This window comes from Scyliorhinus canicula, chromosome 20, assembly GCF_902713615.1.
Source record: "Scyliorhinus canicula chromosome 20, sScyCan1.1, whole genome shotgun sequence".
NCBI lineage: Eukaryota > Metazoa > Chordata > Chondrichthyes > Carcharhiniformes > Scyliorhinidae > Scyliorhinus > Scyliorhinus canicula.
The window spans coordinates 82,044,403-82,069,854 of NC_052165.1; the positions used below are offsets into that span (position 1 = coordinate 82,044,403).

Below are 25,452 nucleotides of genomic sequence, written 5' to 3' on the forward strand. Positions count from 1 at the left end.
CAACTTAGGAGCGTGAGTTAGGTGTCATCTCGGCTATCTAGGGCTTTATTCAGGAGCTGTTTAACGATATGAACGCCCTTCTCAGCCTTTCCGTGAGTCTGAGGATTCAGAGGACTCGAGGTGACGTGTTTGAAATCTTACTGACGTGCAAACTCTGTCCACCTCTTTGGGTTGTGGGCCGCCTGTGTGAGGTCAACACATTCACAGAAAAATGCTTCCCGGGCTCAGGGTTTGATTTATCTCCAGCCCATTCGCTGCGATTGCTTGCTGATTTGGAGGGGTAGCCGGCTGTAACATGTCTTGTGATAGTAGCAAGTTGATGTGGCTTTGATCTGCAACACTTGGCAAGGTGATTCCATTTGCTGCGGTTACTGCAGCACTTGTCAAACGCAAGACATGTGTTTCTTTTTTGTGGGTGCACTTTAGGCAGGATGTGTGTTGTACTGAGAAGACTTCAGCTTTTCTTAATTCCTTGCTGCTTCTCTCGGACTGCTCTCTCAGTCTGCGGAGAAGAATGGCGGATTCCAAAGTTAATTTTCTTTTCATGGAGCAACTGCTTGGTGCACAGCATTGCTGTATATTCCACACGCGACCCAGTCTCTCACACGTTCATCAGTGAGCGTACCGAATTTCCACATTTTTGCCAGAATTTTCAGTGTTGAGATGTGCAACTGTATTGATTGGCAGCAATGAAAATGTATTTATCGATAATGACATTTCTTACAGCCGTGACCAGGGGCAGAAATTAAGGTCAGGGACAGGTAACTACCTGAGGGGATGGGAGGTAAAACCTTTCCATCCAGAGGGTGGTGGGAGTCTGGAACTTGCTGCCTGAAAGGGAGGTGGAGGCAGAGACCCTCATAACATTTAAGAAGTATTTAGATGTGCCCTTGCGATGCTAAGGCAAACAAGGATATGGACCAAGTGCTGGGAAATGGGATTAGAATAGTTAGGTGGTTGTTTTTGACCGATGCAGATACAATGGTGTGCTGCAGACCTCTATGACTCTAAACGCGCCATTCCTTCTCAAACTTTTTCTATTGTCGGCGATGTTTTCATCATAAGTGAGCGGGGTCTATGCACCAGAGTCCTTGTGCCAACTCATCCACCTCCTGACACCATGTATGGTTGTGTGGGTTGTGCAAGAATGATAGAACATAGAACAGTACAGCACAGAACAGGCCCTTCGGCCCTCAATGTGGTGCCGAGCCATGATCACCCTACTCAAACCCACGTATCCACCCTATACCTGTAACCCAACAACCCCCCCTTAACCTTATTTTTATTAGGACACTACGGGCAATTTAGCATGGCCAATCCACCTAACCCGCACATCTTTGGACTGTGGGAGGAAACCGGAGCACCCGGAGGAAACCCACGCACACAGGGGGAGGACGTGCAGACTCCACACAGACAGTGACCCAGCCGGGAATCGAACCTGGGACCCTGGAGCTGTGAAGCATTTATGCTAACCACCATGCTACCCTGCTGCCCCGATGATATGATAGAGATGATAACTTCAGCAGCTTATCCCAACGGTCTTTGTCAGCTCTTACATACTGTGCTTGCAGCCACCCTGGTGCGATCTCTGCACAAGTACCCCCGGTGCACAGGTCATCCCACTAAATGCATGAATACACATTCTACGTGACCATGAAACTATAATCGATTGTTGTAAAAACCCATCTGTTTCACTAATGTCCTTTAGGGAAGGAAATCTGCCCTTACCCAGTCTGCCTACATGTGACTCCAGGCCCACAGTGCTGTGTTTGGCTATTAGCTGCCCTTTGAAATGGCCTGGCAAGCCCCTCAGTTCAAGGGCAATTGGGGATGGGCAACAAAGTTTCCCTTTCCCAGCCCATGAAAGAATAATCAAAAGAGGCCCTTTTGAGGCAGTGAGTTGCTCGGGCACTGGGCATGGATATTGGAGTTGTGAATGCGTCTCTAATTCACTTGTCTCTCAGTCCAGAAGAAAATACTCTCGAACATGTTCGTACTTCAGAATATTCTTTATTGCGATCGGGGCCGCTCTCTAGGTATTCCGGGGAACCACCTTGGAGAGTGCCAAAGTATTGCTCAAAACATCCCTTTTTTATGTATTGTTAGGGGGCTGTCCCTTACATTCACTTGAGCTTGCCCCCATTACAAAGCATAAATCTGTTATTGCCATAGTTTCAATACATGATTAACTTGTTATTGCCATAGTTTCAATACATGATTAACCTGTTATTGCCATAGTTTCAATACATGATTAACCTGTTATTGCCATAGTTTCGATACATGATTTTACAGACTTTGAGGTTATCTATTGGCACATGAGTATATAGCAGTCTTAGCTTAAACAGCAGGTGTTAGCCATAGTTGCAAGCGGCTCCCACATTTCATATTCCGTCATCCAGCCACCTTCCTTGTTTCTCAAGGCTATTCGGCTTACAGTCATGAGTCGGCTCACAAATTCAGATATCAACTCCCTTATCTCAACAAGTTTGTCCTCCTTCAACGGCTTCAATAACAAACTCCTCCACTTGTGATTTTCCACTAATGTATCCCATTCATTCTGGCTCTTTCTAGCTATTAACCCTTGCTTCACATCCTCAGAGTCAGTAGTATTGCTGCCATTGTCGACATCGTGGCTTCAGTGAACACATTCTCATCATTAACACAGCTGTGTTTAGCAGCATTGAAGACCCCCCCTCCCCCATCACTGTTTAAAACAATCAACCATTCTCCGTGCAATTACTGGTGAATTTCTACTGCTTCACAGTGAGTTTGCAGATGTGTTTGATGCTTTCCAAAATGGTTCAAAGGCTGGTGCAGCCAATAAGGAGTGGATGTTGCACCTGGCCTTCAGGTGACTTTTAGGAGTTCTGCTTGAGTAAAACTATTTCCTTAACAATGCTGTAATTCGTCTTGGATTGCGCACTCCATGACTATTGCCTGACCACGTGCCAGTTTGTGTGCCTCTGAATGGAAAAAGACACAAAGAAAGGGTCATGGTGGGGTGAGGGGTTGAACCATACCTACTTGGATTTGGATCTGATTTATTGTCACATCTACCCAGGTACAGTGAAATGTATTGTTCTGCGTATGGTCCAAATGGGCAGCACAGTAGCACAGTGGTTATCACTGTTTCTGCACAGCGCCAGGGTCCCAGGTTCGATTCCCGGCTTGGGTCACTGTCTGTGCGGAGTCTGTACGTTCTCCCCGTGACTTTGTGGGTTTCCTCCGGGTGCTCCGGTTTCCTCCCACAAATCCCGAAAGATGTGCTGTTAGGTAATTTTGACATTCCGAATTCCCCTCTGTGTACCCGAACAGGCGCCGGAATGTGGCGATTAGGAGCTTTTCACAGTAACTTCATTGCAGTGATAATGTAAGCCTACTTGTGACAATAAAGATTATTATTATTAAATCGTCCCATACATGAAAAAAGACATAGGACGTATGACAGTTGTAGGGATCTTAGGATTGTGAAGTTTATTCAATTTAAGGTTACCGGTTGTTCTTGAGACATTGCTGAAACTCAGTAGAAATTCAAGTTAAAAACTTGTCAGGTGCAAATAAGAATTGTTTTATTTGAAGTTCATTGGTTACAACTTGAATTTCATTTAAAAGGTAGTTTGTAGACAATTTGATTTTCTTCAAAGAATCACAGGAATTATCTTCTGAGACAATAGCCTGAACACAACTTTAAAAGTCAAAGTCTGAAGTCAAAGTATGAAAATGAAATAGGAATACAGAACTCTTTTCTAATTCTCTTCCTTTACTTTCTCTCTCTCTCTCTCTTTCTGTCTCTTTCCCTCTGTCTCTTTCTTCTCTTTCTCTGTCTCTTTCTTCTCTTTCTTCTCTTCTCTCTTTCTCTGTCTCTTTCTAAAATGGTGGCCAAATCATCCATGGATATACTATTTCATATCTGTCTTAAGCGATCCGATCACACCCCAATATAATCCTAATTGGTTTAAGTTATACTCAAAACACATTTGATTTGATAACAAGCCGTCCATCTTCACGATGTAACGTTAGTTTCAATTGTTGCTTATCTGCAACAATGGAGACGTTATGTCATCTCATCATACTATAATTCCGAAAATATAATTGAAACTGTCTTTTGACATAGCCTAAAATGTTTCGGCTTGCATACGTTGTGGAATGTGGTTCAGGCTGTTATCACAAGTGGCCTGAAATCAGAACAATGGAGCCATTAATGCTTCCACCTCATTGCCATGGGATTCAGCCCCTGTCCTTGGAAAAATGTGATGTTTTTATCAGTGGTTCTGTGTTTTCCAAACTCAGTCATGAGTTTGGAAATTGTATGTTTCTTTCATTTTAAAACTGGGAATTAATATTTATGCTTTAAACAGCTTTTTTACCTATATTAAGTGTATACCTGACTTCTACAACAATGCACAATGTAAATACGTAGACACAGGCATCGGGTGAAGCATATGGAGTGCAGTGCTACTCAGTATTGAAAATGTGTGAAGTGATCGGTTAAGTCCATAAGAGTGTCCTTCAGGAGTCGAGTAATAGTGGGGAAGAAGCTGTTTTTGAACCTGTTAGTACGTGTTCTCAGACATTTGTATCTCCTATCCGATGGAAGAGGTTGGAAGAGTGAATAACCCAGTGTGTGAGCGGTCTTTGATAATGCTGCCCGCTTTCCCAAGGCAGCGGGAGGTGTAGATAGAGTCAACAGATGGGAGGCGAGTTCCCGGGCTGTGTTCACAACTCTCTATAGTTTCTTGGGGTCCTGGGGTCCAAGCAGTTGCCATACCAGGCTGTGATGCAGCCTGATAGGATGCTTTCTATGGTGCATCTGTAAAGATTGGTAAGAATCAATGTTGACATGCCGAATTTCCTTAGTTTCCTGAAGAACCATAGGCGCTGTTGTGCTGTCTTGGTCATAGTCTCAATGTAGGTGGACCAGGATAGATTTTTGGTGATGTGCACACTGTTAGTCTAAATCTCAGTTCAATGAGTGAGTCGACACAGTAAGGCTTCAATCAAGTAGATAGTTTTTACTTAGGATTGTAACACGTACAGCCAACTGAGTTATGGCTGGAGAAGGCGCATTCTGCCGAGCCTCAAGTTACACACACTGATAAAGGTTGTTCCGCGCGCAATGGCCTTGGGCGGGTTACATAGCTGCCCACTCACAGTACTGTTGCTAACCTAAATGTTATCTAAACCGCCACCCCCATCGCCCTCCTTAGTCAGAGCTAGAAGCAGCTGCACAAATATACCTTACAATCCCTCCTTTGTCCTCTTATGAGGACAACAATTACTTCCCGCGCCCCCTATGTTTTGAAACGCGCGCAAAAATAAAAATAAAAACCCTTTTTGCCAAGCGTTCTATACCGCCTGGTTGGGTCCTGAGGTCTCAGGAAGGTGAGGACCCCCCAATCCTCTTGGCTCGACCCGCCGGAGTCTCAAGTCCTTCCCAGGTGCGGTGTACATTACATACAATTTTTGCCTTGCCCCTTATAACCCGCGCGTTTTTCTTTCGTTCCCTTCCCCCCCCCAGTTTCACATTTCAGCTTCTAAGTATTCTTCTAGGAGGTAGTTCCTCCCGGTTGGCGAATGCCCTCAGCCCACGGGATTTTTCCGGGTTTTCTGATACACACCAGGTCCCCTTCTTTTATCGGACTCTCCTGTCCTTCTTCTCCGTCACCGGCCGCGTTGTTCACCTGTTGCGAAACTAAAGTGACCATGTTACCGAGCATTTTGATATATTGACTCATTTCAATTTCCCTATCTTCCCATGTTTGCACCCACTCCGGGTTGGTCTTGGGTCCTGGGTCGTTAAGAGGGTGAAAATTCAAAACTTAAGATTTGTAAGTTCCAATTAAAATGCATCTTCAGCTGTGTGGACTGTTCATTACTTTATCAGAATTTAAAAGGCCAGAACTCGCAGGCAAACCAGCATGGGAGTGTCAAGACATCTTCTGGATTACACACAAAAGCTTGTTGAAAGGGTTGACTGTCTTGCAGAGACAAAAAGGGGGGTATAGTGGGTGCATAAATTGGAATGATGCCATTCGCATCTCGAAACTTGTTTTTAAATTTTTCACTCAAATGGCTGGGAGTAAAAGTTGGAGTGCTGCCAAATTCCCGTTATCAAGTTTTTCAGGGAACACAATATGTTATTGAAACTCATGGACATATTTCATTTACCCATCTGTTGTTTATAAGTCATTCTGCAATCTCATAATTAAAACATCTGCGTTGTGGGACAGTTTAGTTTCACCCTACTGATGATTTTTTGTGTCAGGGAAGTTTTAACCCTGAACTAATGAAACACCGGCTTGATCATATTTGTCACATGCACTTCAACCATCCCAACCTCCGCTGAACACCACAAAACCAATACTTTCCTATTCCTACACACGTGATCTCGCATCCTGACCAAAATTCTCTGTGTATCAAAATTACCCTTCAGTGACAATGCGCAGACAACCCGAAGCTTTCAAATAATCACAGCTCGTAAAAAGTCAAGGTCTGAAGTCAAAGTCTGAATACAAAGACTGTGAATAGTTCAGAACAATGTTTAAATGCCTAAAACTCTCTCTCTCTCTCACTCTCTCTGTCTCTGGAACTCTTGTCGCTCTTTCTCTTTATCTAACTACCCCTGCCCTTCTCTGTCTCTCCCTGACTCGCTCTCTTTCGCTCTCTCAACTTTCGCTGTCTCTATCAGTCTCTCTCTCTCTCTCTACGTAACTCTCTCTACGTAACTCTGTCTGTCTCTCTTTCTCTAAAACGGAACAAAATTAAAATACTGAAAACTTTATCTGTGTCATTCCATTTAAGTCAATTTCCACTGATTAATTTTAGAGGCATTAGCTTTTCTTAGAGATGTATATTTCTTTGTGCAGATGACCTGCTTGCTGAAATGGTTAAATTTTTGTACAGAATCAAAAGTGTTGGAGAACTTGGCATGGTGCCATCTCCGTCTACTATGTGACCTTAGACATTACCCATCCTTTCTTTCAATTTTCAATGCTCGTTATTTAACCGGTTTTTGGAAAGAGACATTACTGGATGTTTATTTTTCTTTTATTTCAAATGAGTTGAATTACTGCTGAATTTATCTGGACGGCTTGAAATGATCTGAAGTTAGTCTCGACATGTATCCATTCTTAAGTTTCCAACCGTAACCTTGCACTGATCTTCCTCCCCATTTTTTCGTTCTGGGAGTGGAGGGGTTAGTCATTCTCAGATATTCCTGAACAAAACCAATTGAGTGTTTTAGCCCCTTTCTGATCTTTTGGACTTCACTTAATTTGATTTTTTTTTCTCTCCTTGAGAAATTCCGGGACAGTTGTTAGCCGTAATTGTTGGCAGTTTTGTGAGGTCTTTACACTATCTTTACCCGTTTGATTGCTTTGTTTCAAGGAGTTAGAGCTCAATTCCTTTTAACCAGCCTGTCTTCCAAATGGTGTGAAGGTTGAATTTATCATTTGTGCTTCTAACTTTATTTGTCTTATCTTTACTTCTGTGTATCTCACCATTTTTCTCTGTTCCACAGAAATCACACCCATCTTTGATCATTGTTTTTTTTAACCAGAGTATTTTGCTCTTCAAAAACCAAAAAAAATGTTTTAAACTGACTTTTTTACTCATTTGGCCTTGATACTAGATTTATTGGATGTTACCTCACCGTCTGTCCGCCTTGCCGAGTGATTCTAATTTTAGGCGGTCAAAGGTTTGACTACTCGCCTTGTCCACCGGCTCGAGCGGCGTCCAGCTCAGCAACATCCTTCCAGACTTACACTAAATGTTAGGGGTGAAAATATTCACACAAAGGCCTGAATATAGCTTAAACTCACATGGATTAATATACAGATTCAAGGCGGATAGCCTAATGACTTGGTTATTTTCCCATATGTGCCGTCCTTTTTTTTTAAGACGTTGGCTGTTTTAACTATTTCTTTCTCTGTCAATTTTATACCCAATTTTAATGCATTAGTTTTCCCCCAGTGGCCATTTTTCTTCTAAATTTTTATGCTCTTTTCGCGCGCTAATGTTACCGGACATTTATATTTCAAGGACATTTATATTTCAAGGACATTTATATTTCAAGTCTCTTATGAACCGGTGATAATAGATCCAAAACTGTTTTGTTTTCAATGCCCGACCTTCACGTGACAGATCTCTGTTCTTAATAACCAGTCTAAGGCAACAAAACAATTTTACGATTCTAAGACTCTACTTCCTTCTCACTCTACTTCTGAGATCTGACAGTTTTTTAAGTAAAGACTTTAAGTAAATATTATCACTAATATTTGGTCGAAGGTAATAACATGCCCTCTACTTCCTTCTCACTCTACTTCTGAGATCTGACAGTTTTTTAAGTAAAGACTCACTCTACTTCTGATATCTGACAGTTTTTTAAGTAAAGACTTTAAGTAAATATTATCACTAATATTTGGTCGAAGGTAATAACATGCCCTCTACTTCCTTCTCACTCTACTTCTGAGATCTGACAGTTTTTTAAGTAAAGACTCACTCTACTTCTGATATCTGACAGTTTTTTAAGTAAAGACTTTAAGTAAATATTATCACTAATATTTGGTCGAAGGTAATAACATGCCCTCTACTTCCTTCTCACTCTACTTCTGAGATCTGACAGTTTTTTAAGTAAAGACTTTAAGTAAATATTATCACTAATATTTGGTCGAAGGTAATAACATTAATCTTACACCTTAAGGACTTTTAAGTTTAACTTAACACTTGCGTGTCACAATCCCAAGGCGTTTGACGTCCGGCTATGGTCGTCTTCTAATTTTGTCTCCTTTTTCAATCACTGAGACAATTATTACACAATTTAAAATTTCAATTTTGGAGTTTTGATGTAACAGGTTTGACTCCGTACCTTCTTTTTAGCCGGCTTTTAATTGTCTCTGCGATCTTAAACGGAGTTGTGTTCGACTCCCCCCCCCCCCAACGTCGGGGTCACCAATTTGTTAGGCTAAATCTCAGTTCAATGAGTGAGTCGACACAGTAAGGCTTCAATCAAGTAGATAGTTTTTTACTTAGGATTGTAACACGTACAGCCATCTGAGTTATGGCTGGAGAAGGCTCATTCTGCCGAGCCTCAAGTTACACACACTGATAAAGGTTGTTCCGCGCGCAATGGCCTTGGGCGGGTTACATAGCTGCCCACTCACAGTACTGTTGCTAACATAAATGTTATCTAAACCGCCACCCCCATCGCCCTCCTTAGTCAGAGCTAGAAGCAGCTGCACAAATATACCTTACAACACCCAGGAATTTGAAGCTGTCAACCATCTCCACTTCGGCACCATTGATGCAGACAGGGGTGTGTATGATACTTTGCTTCTTGAAGTCAATGACCAGCTCTTTAATTTTGCTGATGTTGAGGAGGAGGCGTCTTTGCGCAGGCTGGGAGGGCCGAAGGGTCTGTTCCTGTGCTGTAATTTTTTTGTTCTTTGTTCTTTGTTCTATCTCCCTCCTGTACTCTGATTCATTGTTGTTCGATATCCAACCCACTACAGTCATGTAATCAGCAAACTTGTAAATAGAGTTGGAACCAAAGTTTGCCACACAGTCGTATTTGTATAGGGAGTATAGTAAGAGGCTAAGCATGCAGCCTTGTGGGACCTCGGTATTGAGGACTATTGTGGAAGAGTTGTTGTTTATCCTTAATGATTATGGTCCTTGGGTCTAGAAGTAGAGGATCCATAGAATTTACAGTGCAGAAGGAGGTCATTCGGCCCATCGAGTCTGCACCGGCTCTTGGAAAGAGCACCCTATCCAAGCCCACACCTCCACCCTATCCCCATAACCCAGTAACCCCACCCAACACTAAGAGCAATTTTGGACATGGTGGGCAATTTAGCATGGCCAATGTGCCTAACCTGCACATCCTGTTGCAGAGGGAGGAGCAAAGTCCTAGGTTTTGGAGTTTGGCTATGAGCTTGGCTGGGATTATGGTGTTGAAGCCAGAGCTGTAGTCAATAAGCAGGAGTCTTTTGTCGGAGTCCTTGCTGCTGAGATGCTCCAGGAAGATGGTGTCTGCTGTGGACCAGCTGTGGCGGTATGTGAATTGCAGTGGAATACTTATAGTTTTTCCATGGATGTGGGCATCGCTGGCTAGGACTTGCAATTATTGTCCATCTCTAATTGCCCTTGAGAAGGTCAGCATGATACGGCACCATGGTAGCACAAGTGGCTAGCACTGTGGCTTCACAGCGCCAGGGTCCCAGGTTCAATTCCCCGCTGGGTCACTGTCTGTGCGGAGTCTGCACGTTCTCCCCGTGTCTAGGTGGGTTTTTTCCGGGTGCCCCGGTTTCCTCCCACAGCCCAAAGACATGCTGGGTAGGTGGATTGGCCATGATAAATTGCCCTTAGTGACCAAAAAGGTTAGGAGGGGTTATTGGGTTACGGGAATAGGGGGTAAGTGAGGGCTTAAGTGGGTCGGTGCAGACTCGATGGGCCGAATGGACAGATGTCAGAGGTAGGTTCTTTATTCAGAGAGTAGTAAGGACGTGGAATGCCCTGCCGTCAACAGTAGTGGATTCGCCAACACTAAACGCATTCAAATGGTCATTGGATAGGCATATGGACGATAAGGGAATAGTGTAGAGGGACTTTTGAAAGGTTTCACAGGACGGCGCAACATCGACGGCCGAACGGCCTGTACTGCGCTGTAATGTTCTATGTTTTATGTTTTGCACTGTATGTTTTATGTTCTAAGGTGATGGTAAGCTGCCATTTGAACTGCTGCAGTCATGAGGTGTAGATGCACCCACAGTGCTCTTGGGGACGGACTACCAGGATTGTGACCCAGTGACAGTGAATGATCGGTCTCTATGTTTCCAAGTCAGGGTGCAGAGTGCCTTGGGGAGAACGTCCAGCTGGTAACTTTCCCAACTTGTCACATAGGGATGGTGCAGGAGGGAGGGTTTCAGGTACGTGGATAATTGGAGCACATTCTGGGGAAGGTGGAACCTGTACAGACAGGATGGTTTGCACCTGAACCAGAGGGGCACCAATATCCTGGGAGGGAAATTTACTCCGGCTCTTCAGGGGGGTTAAAACTAATTTGTCAGGGGGCTGGGAAAACGAGCTGTAGTCTAGAAGCCAGTGTTGAGAGTAGTGAGGTACTGAGGTGGGTAACAAGGTCGCAGGAGTGTACCGGCAGACAGAAAGGTGGGTTGAAGTGTGTCTACTTCAATGCAAGGAGCATCCAGAACTTGGAGCGTGGATTGGTACTTGGGACTACGATGTTGTGGCCATTACGGAGACATGGTTAGAACAGGGACAGGAATGGTTGTTGGAAGTTCCGGGGTACAGATGTTTCAGTAAGAGTAGGGGAAGGTGGTAAAAGAGGTGGAGGAGTTGCATTGTTAATCAAGGATAGTTTAACGGCTGCAGAAAGGCAGTTCGAAGGGGATCTGCCTACTGAGGTAATATGGCCGAAGTTAGAAATAGGAAAGGAGCAGTCACATTGTTCGGAGTTTTCTATAGGCCCCCAAATAGTAATAGAGATGTGGAGGAAGAAATTGCAAAACAGATTATGGATAGGTGTGGAGGTCTCAGGGTAGTTGTCATGGGTGACTAACTTTCCAAATATTGATTGGAACCTCGATAGGTCGAACAGTTCAGATGGGGCAGTTTTTGTACAGTGTGTGCAGGAGGGTTTCCTGACACAATATGTGGATAGGCCGACGAGGGGGTTGGGGGGGGGGGGCATTGGATTTGGTATTGGATAATGAACCGGGCCAAGTGTTAAGATTTGTTTGTGGGAGAGCACTTTGGAGATAGTGACCACAATTCGGTGTCTTTCACTATTACAATGGAGAGGGATAGGGCCATACGGCAGGGCAAGGTTTATAATTGGGGGAGGGGTAATTATGATGCGATTAGGCAAGAATTAGGGAGCATAAGATGGGAACAGAAACTGTCAGGGAAAGGCACAAATGAAAGTGGAGCTTGTTCAAGGGATAAATACTGCATGTCCTTGATAGGTATGTCCCTGTCAGGCAGGGAGGAAATTGCCGTGTGAGGGAACCATGGTTCACAAAAGAGGTTGAATATCTTGTCAAGAGGAAAAAGGAAGCTTATGTGAGGATGAGAAAACAAGGTTCAGTTGGGTCGCTTGAGGGTTACAAGATAGCAAGGAGTGAGCTAAAAAAAAGGGCTTAGGAGAGCTAGGAGGGGCATGAGAAGTCCTTGGCGGGTCGGATCAAGGAAAACCCCAAGGCTTTTTTCTCTACATAGACTACATAGAACAGCACAGAACAGGCCCTTCGGCCCTCGATGTTGTGCCAAGCAATGATCACCCTACTCAAACCCACGTATCCACCCGTAACTACCCGTTATGGGCAATTTAGCATGGCCAATCCACCTAACCCGCACATCTTTGGACTGTGGGAGGAAACCGGAGCACCCGGAGGAAACCCACGCAGACTCCGCACAGACAGTGACCCAGCCGGGAATCGAGCCTGGGACCCTGGAGCTGTGAAGCATTTATGCTAACCACCATGCTACCGTGCTGCCCCTTGTGTGCTCTTATGTGAGAAATAAACGAATGACCAGGTGAGGGTAGGGCCAGTCAAGGACAGTAGTGGGAACTTGTGCATGGAGTCAGAAGAAATAGGAGAGGTGTTGAATGAATACTTTTCTTCAAAGTTCACCAAGGAGAGGGGCCATGTTTTTGAGGATGAGAGTGTGATGCAGGTGGGTAGGATGGAAGAGGTAGGTTCTGAGGAAGGATGTATTAGCAATTTTGGAAAACCTGAGGGTCGACAAGTCCCCTGGGCCAGATGGGATATATCCAAGGATTCGTTGGGAGGCAAGGGATGAGATTGCAGAGTCTTTGGCTTTGATCTTTGGGTCCTCACTGTCCACGGGGATAGTGCCAGAGGATTGGAGAGTGGTGAATGTTGTTCCTCTGTTCAAGAAAGGGAATAGGAATGACCCTGGTAATTATAGGTCAGTTAGTCTTACTTCGGTGGTCGGTAAATTACTGGAAAAGGTCCTGAAGGATAGGATTTATGACCATTTGGAAAGATGCAGCTTAATCCGGGATAGTCAACACGGATTCGTGAAGGGTAAGTCTTGCCTCACAAATTTGATTGAATTCTTTGAGGAGGAGGTAACTAAGTGTGTAGATGAAGGTAGAGCAGTTGATGTCGTATACATGGATTTTAGAAAGGCGTTTAATAAGGTTCCCCATGGTTGGCTCATGCAGAAAGTAAGGAGGCATGGCATAGAGGGAAATTTGGCCAATTGGATAAGTAACTGGCTATCACATAGAAGACAGAGGGTGGTGGTGGATGGAAAATTTTCAGACTGGAGACCAGTTACCAGCAGTGTACTACAGGGATCAGTGCTGGGTCCTCTGCTATTTGTGATTTTTATCAATGACTTGGAGGAGGGGGCTGAAGGGTGGGTCAGTAGATTTGCTGATGACACCAAGATTGGAGGAGTAGTGGATGAGGTGGAGGGCTGTTGTAGGCTGCAAAGAGACATTGATAGGATGCAGAGCTGGGCCAAAAATGGCAGATGGAGTTTAACCCTGATAAGTGTGAGGTGATTAATTTTGGTAGGAAAAATTTGAATGCGGATTACAGTGTCAACGGCAGGGTTCTGAGGAATGTGGAGGAACAGAGAGATCTTGGGGTTCATGTCCACAGATCTCTGAAGGTTGCCACTCAATTGGATAGAGCCGTGAAGAAGCCTTATAGTGTGTTTACGTTTATTAACAGGGGGCTTGAGTTTTAAGAGCCGCGGGGGTTATGCTGCAACTATACATGACCCTGGTGAGACCATGCTTGGAATATTGTGTGCAGTTCTGGTCACCTCATTATAGGAAGGATGTGGAAGCATTGGAAAGGGTGTAAAGGAGATTTACCAGGATGCTGCCTTGTTTGCAGGATAGGTATGAGGAAAGGTTGAGGGAGCTAGGGTTTTTCTCTTTGGAGCGGAGGAGGATTCGAGGCGACTTAATAGAGGTTTATAAGATGACGAGGGGGATAGATAGAGTGGACGTTCAGAGACGTTAAGAGACCTTGGGTGGATGTAGCTGTTACAAGGGGGCATAACTATAAGGTTCAGGGTGGAAGATATAGGAGGGATGTCCGAGGTGGGTTATTTACTCAGAGAGTGGTTAGGGTATGGAATCGACTGCCTGCTGTGATAGTGGAGTCGGACACTTTAAGAACTTTCAAGCGGTTATTGGATAGGCACATGGAGCACACCAGAATGACAGGGAGTGGGATAGCTTGATCTTGGTTTCGGACAATGCATCGAGGGCCGAAGGGCCTGTTCTGTGCTGTACTCTTCTATGTTCTATAGCAGTCTCGATGTTTTGGGTGTGCTCTTGAAGCTTGAATTCAGTGCAGTGCGACCTGCAGATAATACAGAAGACAGCCAGGGTTCACCAATGGTGGATAGAGTAGATGCTGGGCACAGTCCCACAGATGCCAAAGAAAATCCTGCAATGCACAATGCCTCTCACAGGGTTAACTGAGAGCACTCTGACTGTAATGTTCACTCACATTGGACATAACTCTCCTCTGGGAATATGACATCAGTTGTTACCATGTCCTGAGGAAACACTCACATAAAGTATACCATTCAATGACATGAATGCTGGTTAATGCTTCTTATTTTGTCAAATATTACACTCAAGTGTTGAATTTATGTTGTTTTACTGTGACTTTGTGTTCTTTCACTGTGCATTGATCACTGAATTTCCCCTGTTCTTTGTGTTCTTTCACTGTGCATCGATCACTGAATTTCCCCTGTTGTTTGAGTTGTTGTACTGAACAGGCATCTGATGGACGATCAATTGCACAAAGAGTTGAGTTGGGTACAACTGAGGCTTTATTGCTCTCAGATGTGTGGCCTCCCACAGCAGCTGGCGAAATGGCTGCAACATGGGGGACACAGATATTTATACTCCACCTACTGGGCGGAGCCAGCAGGCAGGGACTACCAACGTACCTGTAGTACAGGTCCTACCATACATCACCTAATAGAGGTGCAACAGTGGTTTACCACATTCACCCCCTGTTAAAATTAAGTCCGGCGGGGGTGGTGGAGAACTACATACAACAAATGGTTTTCTTTTTATATTTATATTTACAATATTTGATAGAGAGAAAAGAAATGTCTTTTGAAGTCCAGTGGACCAGTTAGAGGTCTAACCTTGATGTTCCGCTGGGAGAGACGTAGTGGGGGCGGCGATGCCGATGCTGGTCTGATGTCCGGAGCCTCCGGGAGCGTGCCAAAATCCTCTGCATCCTCGTGCGTGGGCAGGGGGAGGACGGATGGTCCCGGGGGGGTTGCTGCTGGGAGCACCGGGGGAGTGGAGGGTGGGGCTGGGCCGGGGGGGTGTGTGTGTGTGTGACCTGCTGGTGCCAGGTCCCCGAGGGAGACCGTATCCTGGCGGCCGTCAGGGTACTCTTCGTAGGCATACTGGGGGTTTGCATGGAGCAATTGCACCTTCTCCACCAACGGGTCTGCCTTGTGGAGTCGGACATGCCTACGGAGCAGGATGGATCCTGGCGCTGCGAGCCAAGTGGGGAGCGACATCCCAGATGTGGACTTCCTGGGGAAGGCAAAAAGACGTTCATGGGGTGTGTTGGTAGTGGCGGTGCAGCTCATCACTCATGGATGTAGGCGGGGAAACCGAACAGAGCGAAGATTGTGTTGAGGGCTTTGATGACGGTGGCAGACGTCATGTTGGGGCATGGGATAGCGAAGGGGAATCTGGAGTACTCATCGACCACACTGAGAATATATGTATTACGGTCGGTGGATGGGAGGGGCCCTTTGAAATCCACACTGAGGCGCTCAAAGGGGTGGGAGGCCTTCAGGCGCGCACGGTGCGGCCAATAGAAATGCGGCTTGCACTCCGCACAGACCTGGTAGTTCCTAGTGATTGTCCGTACTTCCTCAACGGAGTAGGGCAGATTGCGGGCCTTTATGAAATGGTACAACCGTGTGACTCCCGGGTGACAAAGGCTGCCATGCAGGGTCCGGAGTCGGTCTACCTGTGCGCTGGCACATGTACCTCGGGATAGGGTGCCTGGGGGCTCGTTGAGCTTACCAGGGTGATACAAAATCTCGTAATTGTAGGTGGAGAGCTCGATCCTCCACCTCAAGATCTTATCATTCTTGATCTTGCCCCGCTGTGTGTTATTGAACATGAAGGCTACCGACCATTTGTCAGTGAGGAGAGTGAATCTCTTGCCGGCCAGGTAATGCCTCCAATGCCGCACAGCTTCAACGAGGGCAGCACGGTAGCATTGTGGATAGCACAATGGCTTCACAGCTCCAGGATCCCAGGTTCGATTCCGGCTTGGGTCACTGTCTGTGCGGAGTCTGCACATCCTCCCCGTGTGTGCGTGGGTTTCCTCCGGGTGCTCCGGTTTCCTCCCACAGTCCAAAGATGTGCAGGTTAGGTGAATTGGTCATGATAAATTGCCCTCAGTGTCCAAAATTGCCCTTAGTGTTGGGTGGGGTTACTGGGTTATTGGGATAGGGTAGAGGTGTTGAACTTGGGTAGGGTGCTCTTTCCAAGAGCCGGTGCAGACTCGATGGGCCGAATGGCCTCCTTCTGCACTGTAAATTCTATGATCTGATAGCTTGGGCCTCTTTTTCGACGGGTGACTGCCGAATTTCTGAGGCATGAAGGGTGCAGGGAAAGAATGCCACTGCTCTGCCTGCCTGTTTGAGGGTGACGGCTAGGGCAACGTCTGATGCGTCGCTCTCTATTTGAAAGGGCAGTGTCTCGTCTACTGTGTGCATCCCGGCCTTGGCGATATCGGCTCTGATCTGGGCGAAGGCCTGTTGTGCCTCGGGCGTCAGGGAAAAATAGTTTGACTGTATGAGTGGGCGGGCCTTGTCCGCATAGCCTGATATGGAGGGTGCTAGCTATGAAGAAAGGTTGAGTAGGTTAGGATTGTTTTCGTTGGAAAGACGGAGGTTGAGGGGGGGACCTGATTGAGGTCTACAAAATTATGAGAGATATGGACAGGGTGGATAGCAACAAGCTTTTCCCAAGAGTGGAGGTGTCAGTTACAAGGGGTCACGATTTCAAAGTCAGAGGGGGAAAGTTTAAGGGAGATGCGCGTGGAAAGTTTTTTACGCAGAGGGTGGTGGGTGCCTGGAACGCTTTACCAGCGGAGGTGGTAGAGGCGGGCACGATAGCATCATTTAAGAAGCATCTAGACAGGTATATGAATGGGCGGGAACAGAGGGAAGTAGACCTTGGAAAATAGGAGACAGGTTTAGATAAAGGATCTGGATCGGCGCAGGCTGGGAGGGCCGAAGGGCCTGTTCCTGTGCTGTAATTTTCTTTGTTCTTTGTTCTTTGAACGAAAAGAACCCCAGGCAGAATTTGAGGGCCTTGGAGCAGTGGGGAAGGGGGAGCTCCATGAAGGGGAGCATGCGGTCTGATCAGACCCCAGAACTCCGTTCTGGATCACATAGCCGAGGATGGCTAAGCGGGTCGTGCTAAACACGCACTTCTCCTTGCTGTAGGTGAGGTTTAGGAGAGTGGCGGTGTGGAGAAATTTGGAAAGGCTGGCATCGTGGTCCTGCTAGTCATGGCCGCAGATGGTGACGTTTAGGTATGGAAAGGTGGCTCGCAACCGTACCGGTCGACCATTCAGTCCATCTCCCTTTGGAAGACCGAGACCCTGTTAGTGACGCCGAAGGGAACCCTGAGGAAGTGATAGAGGCGGCCGTCTGTCTCGAAGGCAGTGTATAGACAGTCCGATTTACGAATGGGGAGCTGGTGGTAGGCGGATTTGAGGTCTACCGTTGAGAAGCCCCGGTACTGTGAAATCTGATTGACCACATCAGATATGAGTGGGAGGAGGTACGCGTTGAGCTGCGTGTACTGATTGATGGTCTGGCTGTAGTCCACGACCATTCGGTGTTTCTCTCCAGTTTTAACTACTACCACTTGGGCTCTCCAGGGTCTGTTACTGGCCTCGATGATGCCTTCCCGAAGCAGCTGCTGGACCTCTGACCTGATGAAGGTCCTGTCCTGGGTGCTGTACTGTCTGCTCCTGGTGGCGACGCGTTTGCAATCTAAGGTTAGATTTGCGAAGAGGGAAGGCGGATCGACCTTTAGGGTCGCAAGGCCGCATACAGTAAGGGGTGGTAGGGGCCTGCCGAATTTCAGGGTTAGGCTCTAGAGGTTGAACTGGAAGTCCAGGCCGAGTAGTAGGGCAGCGCAGAGATTAGGGAGGACGTAGAGGTGGAAGCCGCTGAATTCTACAGACTGGACCGTGAGTGTGACCGTACAGTAACCCCGGATCACCATGGAATGGGATCCGGAGGCCAGGGAGATTTTTTGGTTGGCGGGGTATACCCCGAAGAAGCAGCGCCTTACCGTATCCGGGTGGATGAAGCTTTCGGTGCTCCCCGAATCTAGCAGGCAAGAGGTCACGTGTCCGTTGATTTTAACGCTGGTCGATGCGATGGCCAGGTTGTGCGGACGGGAATGGTCGATGGTCACTGAGGCGAGTCGTGGTCGGTCGTCGCTGGTGTCGGATGATGGAGAGCCCGGGGGACACAGGTCCTGGAACGCTGGCGGTGCCCATGTGCCGTGGGGGAGACAAGATGGCGGCGCCTGAAGATCTTGAGGAGGACAATATGGCGGTGCCCATGGGCTGCACGTGCCGGTGGTTGAACAAGGTGGTGGTGCACATGGGCTGCACATGTTGTTCGGAGGGGAAGATGGCGGCGCCCACTGGCCACGCGTGGTCTGAGGGGGAGAAGATGGCGGCGCCCACTGGCCACGCGTGGTCCAGGGAGGTGAAGGTGGCGGCGCCCAATGTCTGTAAACGAGGGGGGTGTGGGCGATAACGGCAACTGCGCGGGCCTGCCACACCGTGCCGAAGTGCCCGTTCTTGCCGCAAGCCTTACCAAGGGCAGCGCGGGCCGGGCAGCGTTGGCGAGGGTGTTTCTGCTCGCCGCAAAAATAACATCGGGGACCGCCTGGGTTCGCTGGCTGGCACATGGAGCATGCGTATTGGCTGGGTAAGGCCCCCGCTGGGGCGGCCGTCTGTGGGGTCCACAATGCGTAGGAGGGGTGGGCTGCGTGGCTGGGGGTGTAGGCATGAACGTTGCGCGAGGCGACCGTCATAGAGAGCGCTAACTTCTTTGTCTCTGCGAGATCGAGCGTGGCCCCATCTAACAGCTGCTGGCATATGAGGTCTGACCCAATCCCCGTAACAAACGCATTCCGCATGAGGAGGTTTAAATTAGCAGAAAGACGCTGGAGCTTAACCTTGAGTACAGGATCTGTATCTTCTAAGCGTCCGAGACAGGGCTGGGCGCCGAGTTGATGTACACCTCGAAACAAGCTAGCCAGTGTTGAAAGTCCTTTTTGGCGTCACTTGAATGCGGATCCAGCTGCAAGCGATCCGGTTTGAAAAGGAAGTCCATCTTTTGAAAACCTTAGAGCAATAATTGGTGCACGATCAACTGCACAAAGTCTTTATTGCTCTAAGATGTGTGGCCTCCCACAGCAGCTAGCGAAATGGCTGCAGCATGGGGGACACACATATTTATACTCCGCCTACTTGGCGGAGCCAGCAGGCAGGGTCTACCAACATACCTGTAGTACAGGTCCTACCATACATCACCTAATAGAGGTGCAACAGTGGTTTACCACAGCATCACTGAATTTCCCCTGTTCTTTGTGCCTTGCAGTTATCTCATCTGCAATTTGGATTCAAACTGAGAACAGGAGATCACTGCACAAAGAGCAGAAAGATAGACGGAGGGAACAGAGGCAGCAGAGTGCTCGCAGGAAACGGGAGAAAAAAATGGAGGAGGAGCGCCTGGCGGAGCTGCAGCAGGAAAAAGAGAAGCAGCTAGTGGAGATCGAGTACCTTAGACAGGTCTGTCCGTCTCCTGGAAACAGTGTCAAGTACAATTAGGCTGCCTGTGTTTGTGTCACTGTTCCTCTTTACTATTTGTATGTGTCAGTGTACCCATGTGTGTCAGTTTTCTGCTTGTGTGTGTGTCACTGTTCTTGTTTTTAAAAAATATTTTTATTGAAATATTTGTAAAATTTTATAACAGAAAAAGAACAGTAAACATGGTGCAAGAATCGATATTTCCCCAAACGGCTCTGTCTTCACAGACGCCTGAAAATAACATAAACACAACACTTACCCACCCCCTCTCCTCCCCCCTCGGAAAGCTGCTACTGCCGACATTTTAAATTTCCCCAAGGAAAGTCGACGAATGACTCCCACCGGGAGATCCCTAACATTGATCCTCTTAAGGCAAACTTTATTTTCTCAAGGCTGAGAAACCCAGCCATGTCACTAACCCAGGTCTCCACTCAAGTCCCTCCACAATAACAGGATCCAACATCCAAAGATGTGCAGGATAGGTGGATTGGCCATGCTAAATTGCCCTTAGTGTCCAAAATTGCCTTTAGTGTTGGGTGGGGGTACTGGGTTATGGGGGATAGGGTGGAGGTGTTGACCTTGGGTAGGGTGCTCTTTCCAAGAGCCGGAGCAGACACGATGGGCCGAATGGCCTCCTTCTGCACTGTAAATTCTATGATCCATCTCCGGGCTACCAGGGAGGCAAAGGCCAGAACGTCGGCTTCTTTCACTCCCTGAACTCCCGGGTCTTCTGACACCCTCTGACACCCCAAAGATCGCCACCTCTGGACTCGGCACCACCCACGTACCTAGTACCTTGGACATTGCCTTAGAAAACCCCTGCCAGAACTCCTCAAGCTTCGGGCATGCCCAAAACATATGGACATGGTTTGCTGGGCTTCCTGCACATCTCGCACATCTGTCTGCTACCCTGAAAACTTGCTCATCCTCGCCGCCATCATGTGTGCCCGGTGAACCACCTTAAACTGGATTAAACTGAGCCAAGCACATGATGAGGAGAAATTGACCCTACTTAGGGCTTCCGCCCACAGACCTGGCTCTAACTCCCCTCCTAACTCCTCCTCCCACTTGCTTTTAAGTTTGTCCACCGGGGTTTCCTCCGCCTCCAACAGGTCCTGGAAGATATCCGACACCTTCCCCTCCCCCACCCAGGTACCGGAAACTACTCTATCCTGTATCCCCTGTGGCGGCAGCAGCAGGAAGGCCACCAACTGCTTCCTGAGGAAGGTTCGCACTTGTAGATACCTAAAGCCGGTCCCTGGTGGCAGTTTAAATCTGTCCTCCAGCGCCTACAGGCTGGGAAAGCCCCTACCACAAACAGGCCACCCATCCTTCTAATACCCGCCCTCTGCCAGCTCTGGAACCTGCCATCCAGCCTGCCCGGTAGGAATCTGTGGTTATTACATAACGGGGTCTAGACCAACGCTCCGTTCGTGTGCACGCTTGCCACAGGCGCCTGGTACAGCAATCGCACCCACCGGATAAAGCCCTCCCCAAACCTATCCAGCACTTCCCACAGGTCCTCCCACTCCACCCGATCGAAAGCTTTCTCTGCATCCATCGCTACCACAATCTCTGCTTCCTCTGTTTCCGAGGGCATCATAACAATATTTAATACCCTCTTGTATCTCCTCCACTGCCCCCAGATCCGCAATGTTGCCACCACCACCGGACATGTGGAGTAACAGGCCGGCGAGAACGGCAGAGGTGCCGTTACCTGCGCTCCCAAACTGGTGCCTTTGCATGACGCCACCTCCAACCACTGCCATGCTGACCCCTCCCCCAATACCCACTTCCTGATCATGGCAATGTTGGCCGCCCAGTAGTAGTTGCAAAAGTTCAGCAGCGGTGCAATTTGAAATACTCTGACAGAAGCCGGTTCGTACGCACACTTGCCACAGGCACCTGGTACAGCAATCACACAAACTGGATAAAGCCCTCCCCAAACCCAAACCTATCCAGCGCCTCCCACAGGTCCTCCCACTCCACCCGATCGAAAGCTTTCTCTGCATCCATTGCTGCCACAATCTCTGCTTCCTCTGTTTCCGAGGGCATCATAACAATATTTCAAAGCCTCTCCACATTAGCATTAAGTTGCCTACCCTTAACAATTCCAGTCTAGTCCCCTCCTTTCACCTCTGGGACACAGTCCTCTATCCTCGTGCTAAGGTCTTAGCCAACAGCCTGGCATCCACACTTTGTAACGAGATCGGCCAGTAAGAGCCACACTGTTCAGGATCCTTCTACTGTTTCAGAATGAATGAGATCGAGGCCTGCGACATTGTCGGGGGGACGATTCACTTCTCTCTCGCCTCAGTGTTCCTGCTTGTGTGTGTCAGTGTTCCTGTTTGTGTGTGTCTGTCAGTGTTCCTACTTGTGTGTGTGCCAGTGTTCCTGTTTGTATGTCTGTCAGTGTTCCTGCTTGTGTGTGTGTCAATGTTCCTGTTTGTGTGTGTGTGTGTGCCAGTGTTCCTGTTTGTGTGTGTCAGTGTTCCTGTTTGTGTGTGTCAGTGTTCCTGTTTGTGTGTCTGTCAGTGTTCCTGTTTGTGTGTCTGTCAGTGTTCCTGTTTGTGGGTGTGTCAGTGTTCCTGTTTGTGTGTGTGTCAGTGTTCCTGTTTGTGTGTGTGTCAGTGTTCCTGTTTGTGTGTGTGTCAGTGTTCCTGTTTGTGTGTGTGTCAGTGTTCCTGTTTGTGTGTGTGTCAGTGTTCCTGTTTGTGTGTGTGTCAGTGTTCCTGTTTGTGTGTGTGTCAGTGTTCCTGTTTGTGTGTGTGTCAGTGTTCCTGTTTGTGTGTGCGCCAGTGTTCCAGTTTGTGTGTGTGCCAGTGTTCCTGTTTGTGTCTGTGCCAGTGTTCCTGTTTGTGTGTGTGTGCCAGTGTTCCTGTTTGTGTCTGTGTCAGTGTTCCTGTTTGTGTGTGTGTGCCAGTGTTCCTGTTTGTGTCTGTGCCAGTGTTCCTGTTTGTGTCTGTGTCAGTGTTCCTGTTTGTGTCTGTGTCAGTGTTCCTGTTTGTGTGTGTGTGTCAGTATTCCTGTTTGTGTGTATGTGTGTGTGTCAGTGTTCCTGTGTGTGTATGTGTCAGTATTCCTGTTTGTGTGTGTGCCAGTGTTCCTGTTTGTGTGTGTGTGTGTGCCAGTGTTCCTGTTTGTGTGTGTGTGTGTGTCAGTGTTCCTGCTTGTGTGTGTGTCAGTGTTCCTGTTTGTCTGTGTGTGTGTCAGTGTTCCTGTTTGTCTGTGTCAGTGTTCCTGTTTGTGTGTGTCAGTGTTCCTGTTTGTGTGTGTGTCAGTGTTCCTGTTTGTGTGTGTGTCAATGTTCCTGTTTGTGTGTGTGTCAATGTTCCTGTTTGTGTGTGTGTCAGTGTTCCTGTTTGTGTGTGTGTGTCAGTGTTCCTGTTTGTGTGTGTGTGCCAGTGTTCCTGTTTGTGTGTGTGCCAGTGTTCCTGTTTGTGTGTGTGTGTGTCAGTGTTCTTGTTTGTGTGTGTGTGACAGTGTTCCTGTTTGTGTGTGTGCCAGTGTTCCTGTTTGTGTGTGTGTGTGTCAGTGTTCTTGTTTGTGTGTGTGTGTCAGTGTTCCTGTTTGTGTGTGTGTGCCAGTGTTCCTGTTTGTGTGTGTCAGTGTTCCTATTTGTGTATGTGTGTCAGTATTCCAGTTCATGTGCGTGCCTGTGTTCCTGTTCGTGTGTGTGTGTGTCAGTGTTCCTGTATGTGTTTCTGTATTCCTGTTTGTGTGTGTGCCAGTGTTCCTGTTTGTGTGTGTGTCAGTGTTCCTGTGTGTGTGTGTGTGTCAGTGTTCCTGTTTGTGTGTGTCAGTGTTCCTGTTTGTGTGTGTCAGTGTTCCTGTTTGTGTGTATGCCAGTGTTACTGTGTGTGTGTGTGTGTCAGTGTTCCTGTTTGTGTGTGTCAGTGTTCCTGTTTGTGTGTGTCAGTGTTCCTGTTTGTGTGTGTCAGTGTTCCTGTTTGTGTGTGTGTCAGTGTTCCTGTTTGTGTGTGTGCCAGTGTTCCAGTTTGTGTGTGTGCCAGTGTTCCTGTTTGTGTCTGTGTCAGTGTTCCTGTTTGTGTGTGTGTCAGTGTTCCTGTTTGTGTGTGTGTGTCAGTGTTCCTGTTTATGTGTGTGTGTCAGTGTTCCTGCTTGTCTGTGTGTCAGTGTTCCTGTTTGTGTGTCTGTGTGGTCCTGTTGTGTGTGTGCCAGTGTTCCTGTTTGTGTGTGTGGCAGTGTTCCTGTTTGTATGTGTGTCAAGTATTCCTGTTCGTGTGTGTGTGTGTGTCAGTGTTCCTGTTTGTGTGTGTGTCAGTATTCCTGTTTGTGTGTGTATGCCAGTGTTCCTTTTTGTGTGTGTGCCAGTGTTCCTGTGTGTGTGTGTCAGTGTTCCTGTTTGTGTGTGTGTTAGTGTTCCTGTTTGTATGTGTGTCAGTGTTCCTGTTTGTATGTGTGTCAAGTATTCCTGTTCGTGTGTGTGTGTGTGTCAGTGTTCCTGTTTGTGTGTGTCAGTGTTCCTGTTTGTGTGTGTGTGTCAGTGTTCCTGTTTGTGTGTGTGTGTCAGTGTTCCTGTTTGTGTGTGTGTGTCAGTGTTCCTGTTTGTGTGTGTGTGTGTCAGTGTTCCTGTTTGTGTGTGTGTGTCAGTGTTCCTGTTTGTGTATGTGCCAGTGTTCCTGTTTGTGTGTGTGCCAGTGTTCCTGTTTGTGTGTGTGCCAGTGTTCCTGTTTGTGTGTGTCAGTGTTCCTATTTGTATGTGTGTCAGTATTCCAGTTCATGTGCGAGCCTGTGTTCCTGTTCGTGTGTGTGTCAGTTTTCCTGTTTGCGTGTGTGTGTCAGTTTTGCTGTTTGTGTGTGTGTCAGTTTTCCTGTTTGTGTGTGTCAGTGTTCCTGTTTGTGTGTGTGTGTGTGTCAGTGTTCCTGTTTGTGTGTGTGTGTCAGTGTTCCTGCTTGTCTGTGTGTCAGTGTTCCTGTTTGTGTGTCTGTGTGGTCCTGTTTGTGTGTGTGCCAGTGTTCCTGCTTGTGTGTGTCAGTGTTCCTGTTTGTGTGTGTGTGTCAGTGTTCCTCTTTGTGTGTGTGTGTCAGTGTTCCTCTTTGTGTGTGTTTCAGTGTTCCAGTTTATGTGTGTGTCAGTGTTCCTGTTTGTATGTGTGTGTCAGTGTTCCTGTTTGTGTGTATGTGTCAGTGTTCCTGTTTGTGTGTATGTGTCAGTGTTCCTGTTTGTGTGTGTGCTAGTGTTCCAATTTGTGTGTGTGCCAGTGTTCCTGTTTGTGTGTGTGTCAAGTATTCCTGTTCGTGTGTGTGTGTCAGTGTTCCTGTTTGTGTGTATGTGTCAGTGTTCCTGTGTGTGTGTGCCAGTGTTCCTGTTTGTGTGTGTGTCAGTGTTCCTGTTTGTGTCTGTGTCAGTGTTCCTGTTTGTATGTGTGTGTCAGTGTTCCTGTTTGTGTGTATGTGTCAGTGTTCCTGTTTGTGTGTATGTGTCAGTGTTCCTGTTTGTGTGTGTGCTAGTGTTCCAATTTGTGTGTGTGCCAGTGTTCCTGTTTTGTGTGTGTGTCAAGTATTCCTGTTCGTGTGTGTGTGT

General features: G+C 47.3%; 1 protein-coding gene across 1 annotated transcript in view; it reads left to right on the forward strand.

Annotated features, from left to right (window-relative positions):
* Window positions 1-25,452, forward strand: part of LOC119954972 (differentially expressed in FDCP 6 homolog) — a 125,965-nt gene that overhangs the window by 66,773 nt on the left and 33,740 nt on the right. The window contains exon 6 of the mRNA XM_038780736.1: window positions 19,696-19,886. Within this exon, the coding sequence (XP_038636664.1) occupies window positions 19,696-19,886 (191 nt within the window). The remainder of the gene's footprint in view (window positions 1-19,695; window positions 19,887-25,452) is intronic.